Source organism: Eutrigla gurnardus (assembly GCF_963514095.1).
Source record: "Eutrigla gurnardus genome assembly, chromosome: 11".
Classification (NCBI taxonomy): domain Eukaryota; kingdom Metazoa; phylum Chordata; class Actinopteri; order Perciformes; family Triglidae; genus Eutrigla; species Eutrigla gurnardus.
In genome coordinates, this window is record NC_139925.1 from 2,468,530 (window position 1) to 2,487,878 (window position 19,349).

Sequence of the window (19,349 nt, forward strand, 5' to 3'; positions counted from 1 at the left end):
TCCAAAGCCTGGACTCAGGGTTTAGTGTGAAAATACATTAATTAAAAACATCCTTTTTGCCATTGAAATTGAAAATTTGGTGATATGTAGGTTCCATTACATTGAATGCTGTTTTTTTTATTATTTATAACTTATTTGAAGTTGTATTGTGCTAAAACACCCAAAGGGATCAGTGTTTTGCAGCCACTAGTCAATGAAATGATGTCTTTAACATAAGCTGAACCGCTGCTGGGACGCTACTAAGTAAACGATAAAGATACAAAAACAAACAAACTCAATATTATATCATGGGCCAGTGTGGATAACACTTAACAGTTTTATTTGGAATATTAAGACAATGAAGCATAAGCCAAGCACCAAGAGTGACAGCTACAAGTGTCGCATCATACGGCTCTTAAATGAACAGGTTATACTGGAAACAACTGGGGTCTCTCTCTCGCTCTCTCTCTTTGAATGGTGAAGCAGATACACAGAACAGACAGTGAAATGTGAACATGAGTTTTTTTGTTGCCATTTACACGCTCCAAATCCTCCCCGACAGCAGAAGAAACTAGAAAAAAAAGCAAGGAAAAGCAGAAGAAAATGGAACAGCGATATTTGTCTGACAAGAACCCCCCCCCCCCCCCCCCCAAAAGAAGGGGCTCTCATGATTGGTCAGGACGAATAAGGCGGTCTGGGGAACGCCGGCAGCGCCGCGGAGCGACGGCCGTTAGTTCCCATCATTGTCAAGTCCTGTTGCCTCGGCAACCCACATCCACACAGCAACCGATGTGCACATACAGCATTAAAGTGACAGAGGATTGCAACCATCGTTACACTACACTCCATTGCATATTAGGGAGAAGTAATAATGAAAAATTATAATTCTTTCATACATCTTTCTTTCTTCTTCTGTTTGCATATAGCACTTAACCCAGCTTTCTAAAATATATACGGGAACATGAACAAATGTTTAAAATATCTTTTTTTTTAGCTGAAATCATGAGTCGTACCAAGGGGGGGGGGTTAGGAGGAGTCCTTCATGCAGGGTGGTGCTGCAGTTTTAGTGGGACATCATCCAGACCAGACCCAGTGGTTTCTGGCCACAGCTCTCATAGTGCAGCTGAATAAGTGTCATACTGAAACATAAAGGTCAAAATAGTTTAATTTCACGGCATTTTGTTTCTCAAGAACAGAATAAACACGTAAAAACACCTTCTGCTCTCCCTTTTTTCCTGGGGGGGGGGGCAATAGAAAGGTGGTGCTGGCTAAATGTGGTCCATGTTTACACATCCCTGGTTTCTGGTGAGGGGTGTGTGGGTGTGTGTGTGAATACCTGGTGGTGGGGGGGGGGGGGGGGGGGCGTGCAGGTGTCAGAAGCGTGTGCAAAATGTGTGTTCCAGACAGTTAACGCACCACAGAAGAATAAAATCAGTCTAATACACAACTCCATCATTCATCATACATACACTGCTTGTTTTTCCTTTTCTCTTTCTCCTAAATCTACAGGTTATATGGCAAACATGTGCTACGGTTAATGTCGGATATTTCCCATGGGGAAAACTGGGCTGAGGCTCTCTGGGACTCTCCTCGCCAAGAATGGGCCTGCCTGAGAATAAGTAGGGGGGGGGAGGGGGGGGCAGAGAGGCATTGTTCATAGGAGTCACTGTCGTCACCCCTCACAGTCGACCCTGCCCCCCCCCCCACTTGCGACCTTTACCACACGTGCACCGAGTCTGCAGATCCTGAACAGAAGTGAATTATTTTCAGGGCCGTCTGCTTTTTTTTTTTTTCACCCCCTCAACACTCACACACAAGTCTCGCCGTTCTGAGCTAAAACACAAACAGTGCCGTCGATAAATATTTGGACAGTTTTGGCTCTGTGGTGCAGCGCGCCGGTAATTAAACTATTAAAAAAAGTTAAAAGTGCCAACTCCCAGCTTTTATTAGTGCGTTAGAAAACGTGTTCGACTCCATGTTGGATGTTAGGAGTGGTGATCCTGAACACACAAGACAAGCAGTTAAAAAAATAGGAAGTTCTCGACTGGCCAGGGTCACCTGACCTCAGTCCTACCGAGGGTCTTTTACTTGTTTGAGACCAAAAAATAACCAAAACAAGCCAAAATACAGAATAAAGTTATTTTGTTGAGTTCACAACCAAACACGAAGCGAATACGTGAAATCACCATCATTATCATCAGTGGTCCAAACAAGGTCTCTGCTGTATTTATGTCTAGATGACCTTATTTGGAGTGTTGATGGAGCAGCTACAATGTTAGCGTAGCCTAGCATCATCAACCAGACTCCATTCAGAAAACCAGCGTTTTAACAGTAGTTATCTTGTGGTCTTGCAGACAGACCTAACAAAGCATGACTCAGCACTTTTTACTGATCACCATCATGATGGAGTTATTTCAGCATCCTTTTCATCTGGTTATTGATATTAAATCACAGATCAATACTTTATTCTGGGTCCTCCAGCCCACGCGGGTCCTGCTGGATCCAGTGAATCCAGCTTGGTGAAATCCACCGAGCACCTCTGGATGATGTCATGAACCCAGACAGGACGGGGTCTGGTTTCCTGGTGGATCTGAGACTTCAACATGTAAAAGCAGTAATAGTGGTGATCCAGCCGTGATGGAGGAGACCTGGTTGGGGGTCTACGTGGAAGTGAAGCCCCGCCTCCTCCTCTCTGGAGCGTGAAAGTGACGCGAATAAACCCAAATGATTCCACGTGCTTGCTCCGTGTTTGGTGTGAACTCACGGTTACAGAGCATCATCTTAAGACAAAGTGCTCGACTGCAAAAGATGCTGAATCGTATACTAAATAAGTGTTCTTTGTAAAAGCGGTGGATTCCTGCCACGTTCACCCAACACAGATGCAGATTAAAGCCTCAAGTCGCCACTCATTTCAAGTCCAATACGCTGGAAGTAAAGAGCCGACTCGCGACTTTAAAAACTGTGTCACCGTCCAAATACTTGCAGACTGCACTTGTCGAAACACAAATACACAATTAAAGTGCTATTTACTTCAACGCCGTCCCATAGCCCCCTCTCTGTGAGCTGGCTGTCGCCACGACAGGAAGCTCTCCCACTCTTCAACGTCAGGTTGCAGCCTAACGACTCCCCGGCAGGGTAGGTGGGGAGGGAAGAAGCCCCTTTTAGACGGTCTTTTCATTGCGGAGTATTCCGCCGTTATTCCGCCCCGTCGTTGGTCTAAACGCTGAGGCGGAAAGGCGTAACAGAATATGAGACCCAACGGAGGGCGTTCTATCTCAACGCTCCCAGCACCCGAGGAGGGAAAGACGTGACGTAGTGAAGACGCGTTACCAGGGTGAGGATTTAACGAGCTCAAAGAAGATCCGAAGCAGATAAAATGCCGGTAGAGTACGAGGCCGGCGTTCTACGCATCGACTTGTTTATGATGCAGCAACTTCACTTGTTGAAGAGTCGTGTAAATATACAAGACGAGCTAGTTCACCCTTCGTAGTTGTTTTGATTCAATCGAGCTAATCAGATTTCCGATTTAGGATTTACGCTCATTGAATACGTGTGACGTCTCACTCGTTCCACAAAGCCGGGGTTCTATCTAAACGCAACAGTTCGCGGCATTTTTTGACTCACCTTTCCGGCATTATGGCGGAATCGTCTGTCTAAAAGGGGCTAGTGAGAGCGAGCGAGTATATATATATATATATATATATATATATATATATAGATAGAGAGAGAGAGAGAGAGAGAGAGAGAGAGAGCAGGAGGACAAACGGGCCTAAGTTCACTCTACGCCACAGTCACCTCCACATCAGCACACTGATGTTAGGGATGTGGCCAGATGGGGGGAGAGAGAGCAGTTGGATATAATAATAATAATAATAATAATAATAATAATAAGAATAAAAAAGGCCTCCCCTCAGCCACACAGCAGCCATAAGGCAACACAGAGTGGCCCTTTAGTACCCAGGACATTTTTATATCCCAACATGGTAAAATTAGCCCATAATTAGGGCCTGTGAGTGGGGCGGGGCTCTGGAAGGAGGTGTTTGCTATTGCTAGATGGGTGATAGTGAGCAAGATAGTTGGATGTGTGTGGGTTTATATATATAAAAACACACACACTTCTATTTGACAGTGTGGATGCTAAAAAACACAAAAGTGCACCTATAAGCAACTCAAATGTCAACCTCATTCCCCCCCGCCCAGCACTCACACCACCCGACGCTGCTAACACACGGATTCAAGCTTTCTGGGAACAAAGTGCAGGTCAGATGAAAAAAAAAGTTCAGGACTTTTAATGCAAAGAATCGATCGATTGGCAAAAGCAAGAAAAATTGGTTTGTTGGATATGAAAGCTGTTAAAACCAATTATCTTTCCCCACCTCCATGAAATAATCTCCTTGTGTGTGAATGTGAGCTATAATTGAGCAGCGTTATAACGCCGTTGAGCACATTTAACAAGCTTAAGCCTGCTGGTTATTACACGTAGCTGAGTGCGAGAGCGTTTGGTCACAGGCTCAAGATATTCACATCCTCACACATTTGTTCATGATTCGTCCTCTCAGAGGAGAACTACAGTAACCTTTCACATTTGAGAGCTTTTTCCTGTCTTCGTGATCTTGTGTGTTTTCAGCTCTAACATTCTTCTTTTTAAGTTTTAACACATTACCTGCTGGACTTCTTTCTTTTCCATCCACATACTTTCCAGGTAATTACATTTGTTAGAAAACATGCCGTAAGGGAACCAACGCTGCTCGTCTCCACACATCCCTCCCAGAGTCATGTGAACACCCGTTTGGCTGAAAGTTACACCATTTTTTATTTTTTAAAAGCCAAGTGATGTCATTATTATTATTACTATTATTATCACTACTACTACTACTGTGAGTTAGAACAAACACTGTTGCTGATGAATGAATGGGCTTAGTTAATCTTGGCGCCCCGATGTGAGTGACACGTCTCTCACTGGAATATGCTACAGTTAGCACTAGCACTGGACCCGCTAACAACCCGCGAACCGCCACACAGGCCAGAATGTACAACACAGCGTCAACCTAAAACAGCACCGCTGGAGGGTAGATCCAAAAAACTTTAACGTGCACTGTGAGTAATGGAGCTTGCAGCTTCGTGCACCTTTTTCCATTAAAATTATTATTCTTTACGTCTGACGACGAGTGCTGAAGCGCCTCCTTGTTGCAGGTTTGGACTACGAAGCAACTGATTATAGAACCAGATGAACGGTTCTCTGAAAGGCACGTAGGTTACGCTCATCTCCTCTTCACAGTGACGACAAAACTGAAATACTGGCTAACCAACAGGGGTTTCTTTTTGTCCCAAGTAACAACTAAAATCACTCAGATTACATAACTAAAAGCTCTCAAAGACCTGCCGACCCTTTGAGAGTCGCCTGCACTCGGTGCTCGGACTGTAAATGCAGGATTTGTTGGGGGGTTACGTTGTAAAATGTGGGACATCAACTCCTGAGAGAAGCCTCCATCATCTCTTTCCCTGTTGGTGACGCGGCACTCTTCATAAAGAACACCATTTTAAACATTGTTTCATAAAAGAAATATAAATTATGGAGGAAAAAGCAGGACAGCGATCTCATTGTAGGAGTTGTAGTTTATACTTAACAGGCAGATTCTTGTTCAGTCTTTAAAACATCACGAGGTCTGGTCCCCCTCTCCTAAAACAAGCCTCAACAGCACGATCAGATCAATTCACAATTCCAAGTGATTAGCTTCGCCTTTCACCTACAGCTCGTCATGCGTGACCTAATTTCCTCTGAGACTCGTTAGCGCTCCTGACTGTAACGTTCAACGCTATCTGCACCAACGCCGTTCAAGTGTAACCGACCAGGAGTCTGGAAGCTTCCTGCATGCCGGCCGACACCGAAAGAGATAGTAACCGAAGGAAGCCGGCGGGAAACTAAAAACTCTATAAAACCATAACACGACTCCATGAAGGTCACCCGAAGGAGCTAAACGCCAAACAGGATGAAACGAGCTGCGTGCACAAACTAGCGTGCACAGAGCTGAAGGGTTTGTGGCCGATGAAGAAGTGACAGACTGTAACAATAGCATGAATTGTTAGCGGGGACAGATTGTGAGAAAATATTGCAACGCCGCACGGTGGGAATAAAGTTGACAAGTTCAGCTTGCTCACTTAAATAGGACACAGTAGACGGATTCATCGTTCATTACTGCTTAAGGAGGAACTACTGTTTTTTTGTTAGGTTTCTTTTTTTTTTTTTAAAGGACTAATCTATAGTCCTTAGAAAGCACCTCATTTCCCTGATGTGCTGTCCTGAACTCTATGGACCCTCTCTGAATCTGCCCCTGGCTTAGCTGATGCTCATGCGTGCAAAGAGATGCCTTACGTAGCTCCATCCATGGGACAAGCTGACTGCAATATAACAATAGCATCTACAGATGCCCTCTCAACCCACACACACACACCCTCACACACACACACACACACGCTCACACACACACACCTTAAAACCCTCGTGGGAAGGTGCTCCACTAGGTGCTTTAGCTAAAAGGAAGAAAAACAAAAACAAAAATAGAGAAAGCACAAAGTGAACTGTACAATGTTGCCATGTGGGCCTAAATAGCGATTTGGGATGAATACGGGAGGCATGCAGGCGGGTCTACAGGCAGGGTGATGGTTGTGGGATCAGGCAGACATTTAGCACAAACCAGGAGAGAAAAGACACAAAAGATGAATGATATTTGTGCCTTCTCTCCCTGTCAAAACAACCTGTTCAACACAAAACATGTGCTTGCCAGACAGCGTTATACTGAATATAATCATATGTATTTTCTGTGATGAAAGTAATAACTAAAACAAAGATTAGAATGAATCTTGTATAGCTTGTTACATTTGAATTCCATCCCTCGCCAGAAAGAGAGCCGTGTCAGCAAAGCCTCTAATTGGCTAATGAGGAATTGTTTTAAAGTTCTGTAATCCTCCTGCAGTGTGTGTGTGTGTACAGGCAATGGAGAAGCCCACCCTATTTGACCTTGAGTGGCGGTTCCCTCTCCAGCCAGCGAACTCGTACTTTCTGTTTATAGTGATACTCCTTGAGGAAGTCCTGCAGGGCAGGGGGCAGCGGCAGGGAGCCTATACCATCGTAAGTGGTCCAGCGGCAGATGGCGGCTCGTGCCAGGTGCTGCAGGCCGAAGGGAAAGGTCCGATGGAGAGGCGCCGTGAGCAGCGGTTCGAAAAACATGCAGGCGCTGGGATCCTTGTAGTGCTCCAGCAGTCCTGTGACAGTGGAAGAGTGGAAAACACAAGGGTCGTGGGCGTCGAAGCTGAAGTTGTGGTTCCACTGCTCGATGCGGGCGTGCAGCGAGCGGTTGTAACGGCGGAAGCTAACGGAGAAGAGGTAGTCCTCCTGGGCCGAGTCGCGCAGCAGGAAGGTGCCCTCCGGCCGCCCGTCCAGCAGCGCCTCTGCCTCGTAGCGGTCCATCACGCCCCAGTAGCAGGGCAGAGCTGTGATCTGCAATAGGTCCGGCACCAGGCAGTGGATGTAGTCTATCTGAGTGTGAACCTTCCAGGGCCCGGGCTGCTGCCTGCTGGGGTGACCGTCCCCGGAGGCGTGCCTCTGCTTGGGCCTCCTGGCCTGCAGACAGAGGGTGGTTGAATCCTCCTCGGAGTCACAGTCCTGGGCTGACGCCGCAGCCCCAGGCACCGGCCCGCAGGCCCCCGATGACACAGCACTCGCAGAGCTGCCGGCCCCCGAGGCCCAGCCTTCCCCAGAGGCCTCCCCGACGCCAGGAGCCATCTTTGGTCCCAGTTTGTAGAGCGAGGAGCCCGGCACCGAGGCCTCCAGGGTGTGGATCTGTGCATTGGGTGGTGGGTCCACACCTTCCTCGATGCTGAGCCTGCGGCGCTCGCGCAGACGCTCCTCCTCGTCCTCGGGAGACGGGTGGGCCGGGTCGAAGGCGTCCAGCAGGGCGGTGGAGGAATGCGGGCTGACCGGCGCCGTGTGCTGCTTGATCAAGTGCCACTTGTGAGCGAGGTCCGAGCCCGGCGGGAAGGGGCATGTCTCCAGCATGAGCTCCGTCAGGTGGATCTTCCGCTTGGAGGCGACGGGGTTCTTCGATGAGCGGGAGCGCCGGCGAGCGGGCAGCGGTAAGCACAGTCCGACGGTGTCGCTGAGCCGCTGGCGCAGAGAGCGAGCGTTCAGACCGCGTCCTGCAGACACCGAGTCGCTCATCTCCTGGATGGAACTGACCCCGTAGCGCCGGTCCCTGCGGTTCCCGCTCCCCCGGAGGCGCCCGGACCGCCTGTCCGCCTCCAGAGAGCTCTGGGTTTTGGTGGAACATGAGTGTTTTTTCTTGCCCCCCCATGGAGCATGACGGGAATAGGAGTCCCTGCGGGCCAGGGGGACACCCCCTGATCCCCCCCGCACATCCTCAGCGTCCTTGTCGATTGTAATCTCCACTATCTGAGGGATGTCCGACACGCAGTTGTGATGGCGGCGTCCTGCCGTCGCCATCGGCACCGGCAGGAGGCTCCGCGACGGGCTGGAGGCCCCCGACGCCGGAGCCTCACCTGAGCTGCCCCCTTGGCCAAGATCCACCACGCAGTGGACGGCATCCGCCTCGACCCGGCTTTCACTGGATTCGGAGCTGGTGTTGTGAAAGAGTGTCTGGCATTTGCTCTTCAGGTTGCTCCACATGTTGCCCACTTTCTTCATCAATAGGAGCCCCTGGGACCTGGAGACGACAGGAGACAGAAAAAAGTGAGAAATCCAGCGATGGCGGCGCCTACATTTAACACCGAGGCACGAGCTCCACAAAGAATGTCCTACATTTAAATTCCCCAGACTACTGTGTATCTAGTAATTTGACATGGTGAGAGTGTAACGGGGCCAAAGTGTCTGAGAGGTGGGTGAGCTTGAGTAGTTGGAACAGCAGAGTTAGGAGTTGCCAGGCAGACGTGCAGGGACACAAGGCCACGGCTATAAATGAACCCAGGATCTGCTCACAGCTGATCTGCTGGTATGTACTGTATTACAGAGCCAGTCTAGACCTGACCGAAAACTTTCCCTGTAACGGTAGCGAGATAGGCAGACGTACACGCACAGACGCCGCTGATTTATCACTTCTACTAGAATACTTGACACGGATTTGGAAGTAGAAGCATCAAACTGCTTTCTGAATTGGTGCCATTTCTACTCTCTCCACAGACGGGTGGTCAGCAGAACCCTGAAGGAGTTCAAAAAGCTGGATCTCTTTCCCCATTTAAGACACCGTTTCTGGGTATATTTGGGCAAATGTGTTGGTGATACCGGTGAATCCAAATCACAGCAGCAAACAGACAGATACTTTAACAACTTGCCAACAGTCCACAATATCAGAAAGAAGTCTTTGAGCTCAGTTATTCTAGTATGTTTTAGTGCCATGTTAGGAGTTATAAGCATATTCTGATGATTATCATGATATATCGTAACATATCATAACGGCAATTATTTGGGACAGGATATTTGTTTTTCATAAATTGGCCCATTTTCTGATTAAAACACTGCATTTGGACATCATCACTTACAGTACACTGTAACTAGAGATCAATTGACCCGCTGGTCGTCAGCTGTTCGGTCATGACCTGATCAGTCTCATATCAGATTTGTTTGGTGGTCAAATTTACATGTGCTACATGATAGTTTTACACTGGGCAGACAGTACAAAATGCATTTTATACAGCACTTATTAGAAGAAAAACTCGGGAGTGATAGACTGGGAGTTTTTGTCCCTAAAACCTGTCGGCATCAGCTGCATGTGTCATTTCCTAAGTTAAAGGCAGACGATGGCGGATGGACCCTCTGTAGATCGCCTCCTTCCCATCTGCCTCTGCACTAAAAACTACCAGGCATCACATCGACCCACGTACAGGCTGAAGTTTGTCACATTAATAAAGAGGTTTATGGATTTGCAGTCAGACGGCTGTGGTAGACGAGGAGGAAACCACACTGGTCCTCAGCACATGACTGATGATTAAAGTTGATTTGCTGAGGGGCCGAGGGTATCGCCAACGACCTCATGATGCCAGCGTCATCGCCCATAATCCACAAGGTCACATCTCTCTCTGCTTGAAACATAATGTCTATTCACAGTCAAGCTACATCAACAAATGTGCTTATTCGCTGTAGTTTCCCTGCGTTTTCTGTTCTCTGTGTACATCTGCACAATAAGTGCCTGACTTTAGTTCCACTTTAAACTAACGAGGACAGAAACAGATACAACTAGGTTTAAAACAATCTGTGCAACACACAATGAAGCCGATGTCATCTCTGCAGTTTCTCCCAGTGAGTTGTTACGTGCTGCAAGTTGGGGCCAGTTGTTGTTCTGCAACTAGATTCGATTATAAAATTAAACTCTTTTTTGATGCAGATGAATTTAATTTCCATCTCCTGACCGAAAAAAATAGTCAGATGAGCTTCCTTAATAAATAAATCTCCTTCATAGTGTTGGTATTGCTGTTGCTACAGCAAGTAGTCACAGTAACGATGATGCTGATTCTCACCTCCAACCAAGGAAAAAAGTTCACAATGACGCCGTTCTTTAGCAATAAATCTTGCAAAACACCACTTAATCAATTGTTTTATTGTCTTATATTCGTAATCATTAAAAGAAGTTTACAAGGTACCAAATGTGTGTTTAATATTGAAGTCTCAAGTAAAATAATGACGGGCTATTTTCCTGGCTCACACGTTTAATTGAATTTCTGATATTAATCAAGCAATTACTTAAAATGACAATGTCAAGATTTCTACTCCTGCGTCCATAGCTTATACATGGGGCCTTTACTAAACTTACTATTTTTTTAAATATTTGATTATTTCCCAGTGCTGCACCGATGTAGTAAAAAAAAAATAATAATAATAAAACACCACAGACTTCAAATGCATTTAGGGGGAAACTCAAGTCCTGAGAACGGGCTTTCTAGTTTAAGAATGTGAGAAATGTGACGAATCTTTGTACACTTTAACCCCGACGAGACACTCCGCAACAGTAAAAGCAGCAGTCACCCTGAACTGGTCTGATCAGGCGCCACAGGTAAGAGGAGCTGCCGGCAGGTGAACTCAAACCTGCAGCACGTCATCAAGGTGAGCAACACCTTTTATCTCACCATTTCCTGTTGTACGGAAAACAACCGTGACCACAACACAGCATCCACAGCGTGAACTTCAGCTGAACTACGGCATGCATCCTCAATAAGGTGTTATTCATGATGTAACTTAAAAAAGGAACAGTGCGTATCATTTAGAGGGCTGAGATGGAATATAAGACAAACGTTTCCTTTCTTTTATAAAATCACCTGAAAATAAGAATTGTGTATTTTTTGTTGAATGAACCGTTTATATTTATAATAAACAGTTTTCGGCATCCGCCGCCGTAGTTCTCCTGCATGCTTTGCACACTGGAGTTTAATCTGATTGCAATTTGCAACCTGACCCCTTGATGCCACCAGCTATTTTTATGTTAATGAAAAAGAAAACATTAAAATGTGAGAATTTGCTGAAAACATTTTGTCTTTGTGCTTTAAGTTATAAATTATTTAAAAAAGGTTCTAAAAGTTCTCACCATCAGTCGAATACACTTCCTCATTTTTAAGTGTGTATAGACCATTCAGTACAACATAACTAAAATCTGCTAACGTGTATCTCAAGTTATTCAAGTGTGATTTCAGTATTGTGGCTCAATGACACCCCAATAATCCCGACAACTCCTCATAAAATCCTTCGGGCTCAAACTGCCTAAACTTAAGACGGGCCATCAAAAGGAGCAACGTGGCTGAAAATGTACCAACACTGATCTATGAAACAAGACTACATGTTCACACCCTGCTGCCGTCCCTCTCTCATGAACTGGAATTGCGAGGCTAATGTGATATCAGCTACATCTTGAGAGGCTGGAGTTTCCATCCGGGCTGATGCCTTTATATCCCTCCGCTTGCTAAAATGTCCTCAAAAATACAAACAGTGACCAGGGTCTCTAAAACGAGTAGGCATGAAATGTACTTGTTAACACATTTGTGTCTCCATCAACTGATAACAAAAAGCAAAGAATCAGAAGATTAACTTGACGAGCAAAAGGGAATGTTGTCCCATGAATATAAGTCTATGAATTACTACAGATGTGATGGAATCCCCACAGAGAACCGAAAACGCTGCCAGCTCCTCGGGGGCCGTTTGCACATCAAAAATAATACGGAAAAAGCATTTTTACGTTCTGGCCGTTTCGTTTCCACAACAAAAAAGGCGTTTTGGGGGAATGCAAAGGAAAACTTTTCAAACCGGGTTCCTGAGTGAAATTATTATTATTTATTTTTTTTGATGGTACTATGCAAATGACACTAGTCTGAGCGTGACTTAACAAAACTCAGCATACTTTCTCAAAAATCATTGTCAAAACATCCTTGAGGCTTACAAAAAATATTTTATTTACAACTGCCACAATTTATTTTTTTTGTCGCTTAGCCTTGACGAGTGTTTCGCAAGCTCTCTTGCGTTGTTTGTTCCACAGGCAGCGGTGTTTCCCCGCGTCCCATTCATTGTCTATGTGAAAAGCCGTGCAATGCATTCTGGTAGCGTCGCGGCGAATGTCGAGAGACGGCGCGCGAGTTGGCCGCTTCTCATTTGCATAAAGTTGAAGTGAATCTACTTTATGCTAATCAGAGGCGCCGGGCCCGACTCGCTGCCTCGGGAACGCTCGCGAAAATCTTCTAAACTGAATCTTGTCGATCTAAAATAAAGACAGATTCAGCAACTGCATAGCTTATTTCTCGCTTAAAATGTTTTCAGAAACACCTTTCGGTGAACTATTTTCGTAAAATAAGAGAAAGTTTCCAAACGAGCCGCCATGTTGGTCTGCGTGAACTCCGGAGCAGACAGGACAGCTGTGAAAGCGATCGTCCAATCAGGTGCAGCCATGAAGTGTACTCGTGATTGTATGAAGGAGAGCGCCTGTCAATCATCCTCTAGTGGCCGCCCACCAAGCATGCAATAGAGAAAGATTCTGAAGCAAGTGCTGAGATTCCGATTGGCCCAGAGAAATGTCAATTATAAGAATTATCCAATAATTGTTCGCAATTCTGGACCCCCCCCCCCCCCCCCCCCAAAAGAAAACTCTCCGGTTCTACACGATCCACGTGAATGACCAAATTGACCAAGAAAACGGCGATTGTCGCCGAAAAGCGACAAGTTTGCAGCTCTGTAGACTGGTTACCTGTCTGTCTCTACATGTCAGCCTGATAGACTGTTTACCTGTCTGTCTCTACATGTCTCCCTGTGATAGACTGGTTACCTGTCTGTCTCTACATGTCTCCCTGTGATAGACTGGTTACCTGTCTGTCTCTACATGTCTCCCTGTGATAGACTGGTTACCTGTCTGTCTCTACAAGTCTCCCTGTGATAGACTGGTACCTGTCTGTCTCTACATGTCTCCCTGTGATAGACTGGTTACCTGTCTGTCTCTACATGTCTCCCTGTGATAGACTGGTTACCTGTCTGTCTTTACATGTCAGCCCTGTGATAGACTGGTTACCTGTCTGTCTCTACATGTCTCCCTATGATAGACTGGTTACCTGTCTGTCTCTACATGTCTCCCTGTGATAGACTGGTTACCTGTCTGTCTCTACATGTCTCCCTGTGATAGACTGGTTACCTGTCTGTCTCTACATGTCTCCCTATGAGAGACTGGTTACCTGTCTGTCTCTACATGTCTCCCTGTGATAGACTGGTTACCTGTCTGTCTCTACATGTCTCCCTGTGATAGACTGGTTACCTGTCTGTCTCTACATGTCTCCCTGTGATAGACTGGTACCTGTCTGTCTCTACATGTCTCCCTGTGATAGACTGGTTACCTGTCTGTCTCTACATGTCTCCCTGTGATAGACTGGTACCTGTCTGTCTCTACATGTCTCCCTATGAGAGACTGGTTACCTGTCTGTCTCTACATGTCTCCCTGTGATAGACTGGTTACCTGTCTGTCTCTACATGTCTCCCTGTGATAGACTGGTTACCTGTCTGTCTCTACATGTCTCCCTGTGATAGACTGGTACCTGTCTGTCTCTACATGTCTCCCTGTGATAGACTGGTTACCTGTCTGTCTCTACATGTCTCCCTGTGATAGACTGGTACCTGTCTGTCTCTACATGTCTCCCTGTGATAGACTGGTTACCTGTCTGTCTCTACATGTCAGCCCTGTGATAGACTGGTTACCTGTCTGTCTCTACATGTCTCCCTGTGATAGATTGGTTACCTGTCTGTCTCTACATGTCTCCCTGTGATAGAGTGGTTACCTGTCTGTCTCTACATGTCTCCCTGTGATAGACTGGTTACCTGTCTGTCTCTACATGTCGGCCCTGTGATAGACTGGTTACCTGTCTGTCTCTACATGTCAGCCCTGTGATAAGACTGGTTACCTGTCTGTCTCTACATGTCTCCCTGTGATAGACAGGTTACCTGTCTGTCTCTACATGTCTCCCTGTGATACACTGGTTACCTGTCTGTCTCTACATGTCTCCCTGTGATAGACAGGTTACCTGTCTGTCTCTACATGTCTCCCTGTGATAGACAAGTTACCTGTCCAGGTGTACCCGGCCTTCACCAGCTGGGATCGGGATCGGGATCAGCCCCCCCGCAACCCTGAATACAGGATAAGCGGTAGACGTTGGATGGATGGAGGTTTCACCGCCACCTACTGGTCTGGCATGCACTTAACAGCAATTTAGGTTAGCTTTTGCAGATTTGTGTGCATGACGATTGTTTTCAAAACAATGTTGTCTAAAGGCAGATCTATAAAATGCAAAGAAAGACTATTGTGTTTCTGCTCAGCTCAACGCTGTAGTTGGAAACTGTAATAAAAACAACTTTTCCACCAAACTGTCACCAATCCTGACAGTCGAACACGAGACATAATGTGTGAGAAAACAAATCTGGTTCTTCTGCCTCCTTTTAGAGCTTCTAATGGCGTGACAAGATTCTGCCGCGCCCAAGAGAAAACTACAAATCAGAGCCGAGAAATCTCTTAGCACAATCGTGAAGCTTATAAAATTGTGAAAACTGTCAAACTACAGGCAGTGCTCATCAAATATGAATCAAGATTATGTCACCGTGTTGCCTGTTTCTCACCTTTTCCAGAAACATATTTTAGTGAACAGTTTGGCTGTTGAATGAGAACGTTAGTGACGTGGCTGCCATGTTGAAAAGCCAAAACTAAGCCCCGCCCACCAACCGCCACAAATGTTCACTAAAATACATTTCTGGAAACATTTGAGGTGACAAGTGGTATTTGTTGAGCGCCACCTAGTTTGACAGTGTGATGGACAGCGTGAAGAGGCTCCTGCCCTGATTGGTCGTTTTCTTTCAAAAACAGTAGAATCTTGCAAACAACAAACTTGTAACTTTGTTACATGCTATAAGATGAGACTGTTGTTCACTCATGACGAACAAATATGGACACGTGTGCAGACACACACGTAATCTGTATGCACTGGACTTCAGCTCTCTGTACCACCTACTGCTGTAACATGTTATGTCAAATGTAAAATGATATAACAGATAAAAGATAAGATAAGATATTAAGATAAGATGATAAAATGACGATTTTATCCTGTGGGTAATGGGGGCGGGACTAGATAAGCCGTGGCTTCTCCCGCTTTCCCTTTCGGCCATGTGTATTGTATTATTTGAACAAAGATGTATGATGATGATGATTTAACTGACATGCCCGAAATAAATAAATAAATAAAAATAAAAAAAACACCATCAGGAGACTAAAAAGAAGAAAGGGGAAGCCGATTATCTGTCGTATGTACTGCTGACATGATATTAGTAAAAGTCTGAGCAAATATAAAAAAGTTATTTTATACAAAAGTTAGCAACTGCAGCAATCAAGATTGATTTAAGTCTACAGCCGGCCAGTGTAATATCTGCTACCGTTGCCACCGATAACGACGGTCAGACCAACCGTGCGATCCACTCCACAACCATTTAAAGCCGCCCTGAAACAGAACTAGGCTACTCCGGCTCTCTGGCAGCCCAGCACACCCATTCTCCTGGGATCACCCTGATCTAAGAGAGGGCTGTAGTGAAGACAAGATTACGGGGAGGACGCCTTCTCTGCTCAGACCAGAGTTAATGAGATATTTGCAGCTTTTTCTCTTTTATTTTTCCTCTCGTATTCTAAAAAGAAACGCGGGACAGCAGAAAACCACAAAAAAAGGGTCCGTAAATGGCGTGATGAAAATCACATTGATTCTTTCACTCAGCAAATACAAAAACTTTCATTAGACAGATTGGCAAATTAAAAAAAGAAAAAAAGAAAGAAAAGAAAATCAAGGCACAGTAACACGCATTCCTGCAACTCAATATTCATTGTTGTTCAGCAGTCCATCAACAATGCAATAATGTTGGTATAGTCATTATTCTCTCTAGTTTGCAGTGTGCACTAATTAAATCAAGTGATTAAACCAAAGAAGATTTGAGTCAAGATGGAAAACTAAAAAAAAAAAAAACCTAACTTCCCTGTTAAGAGACAGTTAATGTTAACTACATTGAGCTACAATACCAAAAACTGTCCCTTTGAATATAATCTTCTCATAGGAGGTTGACGTGGATAGTACAGTTTCATCATTCTAACGTTTACCACCATGACATTATAGATGTACATACGTTTAAATAATTAATTAAATTGTGAACATAAGACAACACTTTGTTGTCAAAGTTATCACAGCTTGTTATATAGAAACGGTTGGAAAGGCCTTTTAGGTTTCAGGAGGCCCTGCTTCCCCTGCTCCCAGCCGAGTTAGCAGACTTAGCTAACACGATTAGCCGTCAAACACAGCCACACCGCTAGCTGTAGCTACAGCGGCGACGGGAGCCGTTAGCCGGGCTCGTGTTTGCCAAGTTGACTCGGCGATTTCAGTCACAAGTGCCCGTAACTGTCTCCTGTCGGTTTGACGACACATATAAGCCACGATCAACGCTGAATTCAAATCGTGTCCGCCAAGTCGCGGTTCGAGCTGTCAAAAAAGGGCTAACTGTTAGCATTCCCTAGAATGGGGAGTTTCTAGCATCTGTAGCTTCGAGCTAACCAGTTAGCTTCGAGCTAACCAGCTCAGCTAGCGGGGGTTTAGCGTGTTAGCTTGAAGGGGAAAAAGCGACACACACACACACGCACACACAGACAAAACCGTACACAAATACACCGAGGTGGTGCCGTGTCGCTGTTAAGATGCCGAGTGGACGAGTGTGACATGCTGGGATGTGTGGTGGGTTCGATTCCCGGAGTCATATCTTACCCGGGTGCCGTTAGAAAGCGCTATTCAACGGCTCTCTTTGTCTGCAAAAATGGCTATTAAGAGAAGTCAGGCATACATCCCCCTTGCGGACCACGGTGTCGGATGAAAGCGCTAAAGGTACGCGGAGGCTTGATGGCATCATCCCGAATATATTTTTAAAAATGTAATCGTTTAAATACTGATAAAAAAAAACATTAAACAAACTATATCAATTATTTAGGCGCCGCGATAGCCCGTTGCTCGTCATGGTGGGGGTCTTTTTTCCTTCCTCTGCCCGTGGTCGCCGCCGCTTCCAGCAGCCAATATGACGGCGGTCTCAGCAGACGGGGAGAGCCGGGGAGGCGGACCGTGCGGAGCGCGAGAGAGGGGGGAAACCCCGGACTGACAGCGGCTCGGTCCAATGGAGGCGCTCGGGGAGGACGGCCGTTTCCGAGTGAGCACGCGGATGGGGAATGGCCCCGGAGCGGGGCTGCGCGTGACGGGCGCCTCGCGACACCAATGAGCGAGGGAGATAGGAAGAGGCTCTCTCTCTCTCTCTCTCTCTCTCTCTCTCTCTCTCTCTCTCTCTCTCTCTCTCTCTCTCTCTCTCTCGGACCAGACCTGACCCCTCTGACGTCATCCAGGTAAGAGAACCAGGAGTGACTCCACACGTAAATAACGTAACATTAATGCAGTATTCTCATAAAACATGGAGCCAGTAGACCCGAGGCTGGAGCATTAATTGGCTGGCAAGTACACACCAAGTGTTGGCCCTTTGCACTGCTGTGATACTGAAGACAAAGGGGCCATAATGACGTTTTTATGAGCTACACTAAACGTGGGCCCCTAAGACAAGAGGCCCCTGAAGGTCTGTGTGTCTAAAACCTTAATTAGTAGTTAATAGTTTTGTTTCATATTGCTAAAAAAACAAAAAAGTATGTCTAATCAAAAGACACAGCAAACCTGCAAAAACCTTGGATTTCTTTGCAATTACTTTGTAAAGGAAGTGACCATATTTGGAATGTGGCACCCTGAGCCAGCAAACCTTACAGCAGGTAGGCCCCGCCCCCTAAAGCATCCCCTGCTTTCTGGTCTGGTGGACTCTAAATGGACCATAATGTACTAAATGAACATCATGCTGGATTGAAGAAGACTTGAAACTAGAGATCGAGGCCATAAACTCAACACTGTTTAATCTGACCACGATCATCCCTGTGAATTGTCTCATGAACAAAATAATAAATGTATTTGTTTGTGTAAATAGTATGAAAACTAGTGACTGGAACCAGGTTCACATAAGATCCGACGTGGTGTCGTGCAGCTCGGACCGGTTGCGTGTGTCTGTGTGTGTGTTTGTGTCTGTGTGTGTGTGTCTGTGTGTGTGTGTCTGTGTGTGTGTGACCGCATGCACCAAAGTAAAAAACCTTTAAAAAAACAATTTAAAACGTCTCAAAGGAGCATTCATAGTCAACCCACACATGAAGTCATCTCCTGGAGTCGGCTCATTCACGAGCACATGACACGGGCGTAATGGGAAGTGGAAGTGGTGTGAGTAATGTAGTAGTTAGCTCCGAGCCGAGGCCCGAGGTTCGGGGAGGGGGGGATCACCGGCGGTCCGAACACATTCACTTTTTTTTTTACATCTCTGCATCCTTGCTGATCTGATTTTGTGCTTATTAGAGGAAGTGAAAGGGAATAGCATTAGCGGTGATTCTTTTTTCGGTGGGGGGGGGGTGATTCACACTGTTTTTAGTCGACATGGACGTCTCTGCTGTGTCATCTGCACACCATAAACATGCAGCCAACGCCGCGTCCTGGGTGATGTGATTCTCCTCCAGAGTGGGATGACGAGGCCGTCGTACGCGTCACTTCAGCCATAAACGAGAAACCAAAAGAGACCGATGTGCCCCGGCCTTCACACACGACTCTGTGTTACATCTTACACACAATTAAACTGCTTAACCTGTGAAGCCATTGGAGCAGAAAACTTGGTGGAGGATCACTTGCAGGGCCGGCCCGAGGCATAAACGAACTAAGAGGCTGCTTGGGAATCGTGTGTGGAGATTTTTAACCTTTGAATC

General features: G+C 46.0%; 1 protein-coding gene across 1 annotated transcript; it reads right to left on the reverse strand.

The window, feature by feature from the left end:
- Positions 1–286: 286 nt before the first annotated feature.
- socs5b (suppressor of cytokine signaling 5b) lies at positions 287–17,606 on the reverse strand. The gene is made up of 2 exons (XM_084021095.1): positions 17,290–17,606; positions 287–8,699 (listed from the first exon to the last, which is right to left on the reverse strand). Exon 2 carries the CDS (start codon positions 8,678–8,680, stop codon positions 6,989–6,991), a length of 1,692 nt encoding a protein of 563 aa, XP_083877221.1. The 5' UTR covers positions 8,681–8,699; positions 17,290–17,606; the 3' UTR covers positions 287–6,988.
- Positions 17,607–19,349: the final 1,743 nt, after the last annotated feature.

Bases quoted from the DNA above. Each gene is read 5' to 3' on its own strand.
- socs5b (XM_084021095.1), bottom strand. From the start codon at position 8,680: ATGAAGAAAGTGGGCAACATGTGGAGCAACCTGAAGAGCAAATGCCAG.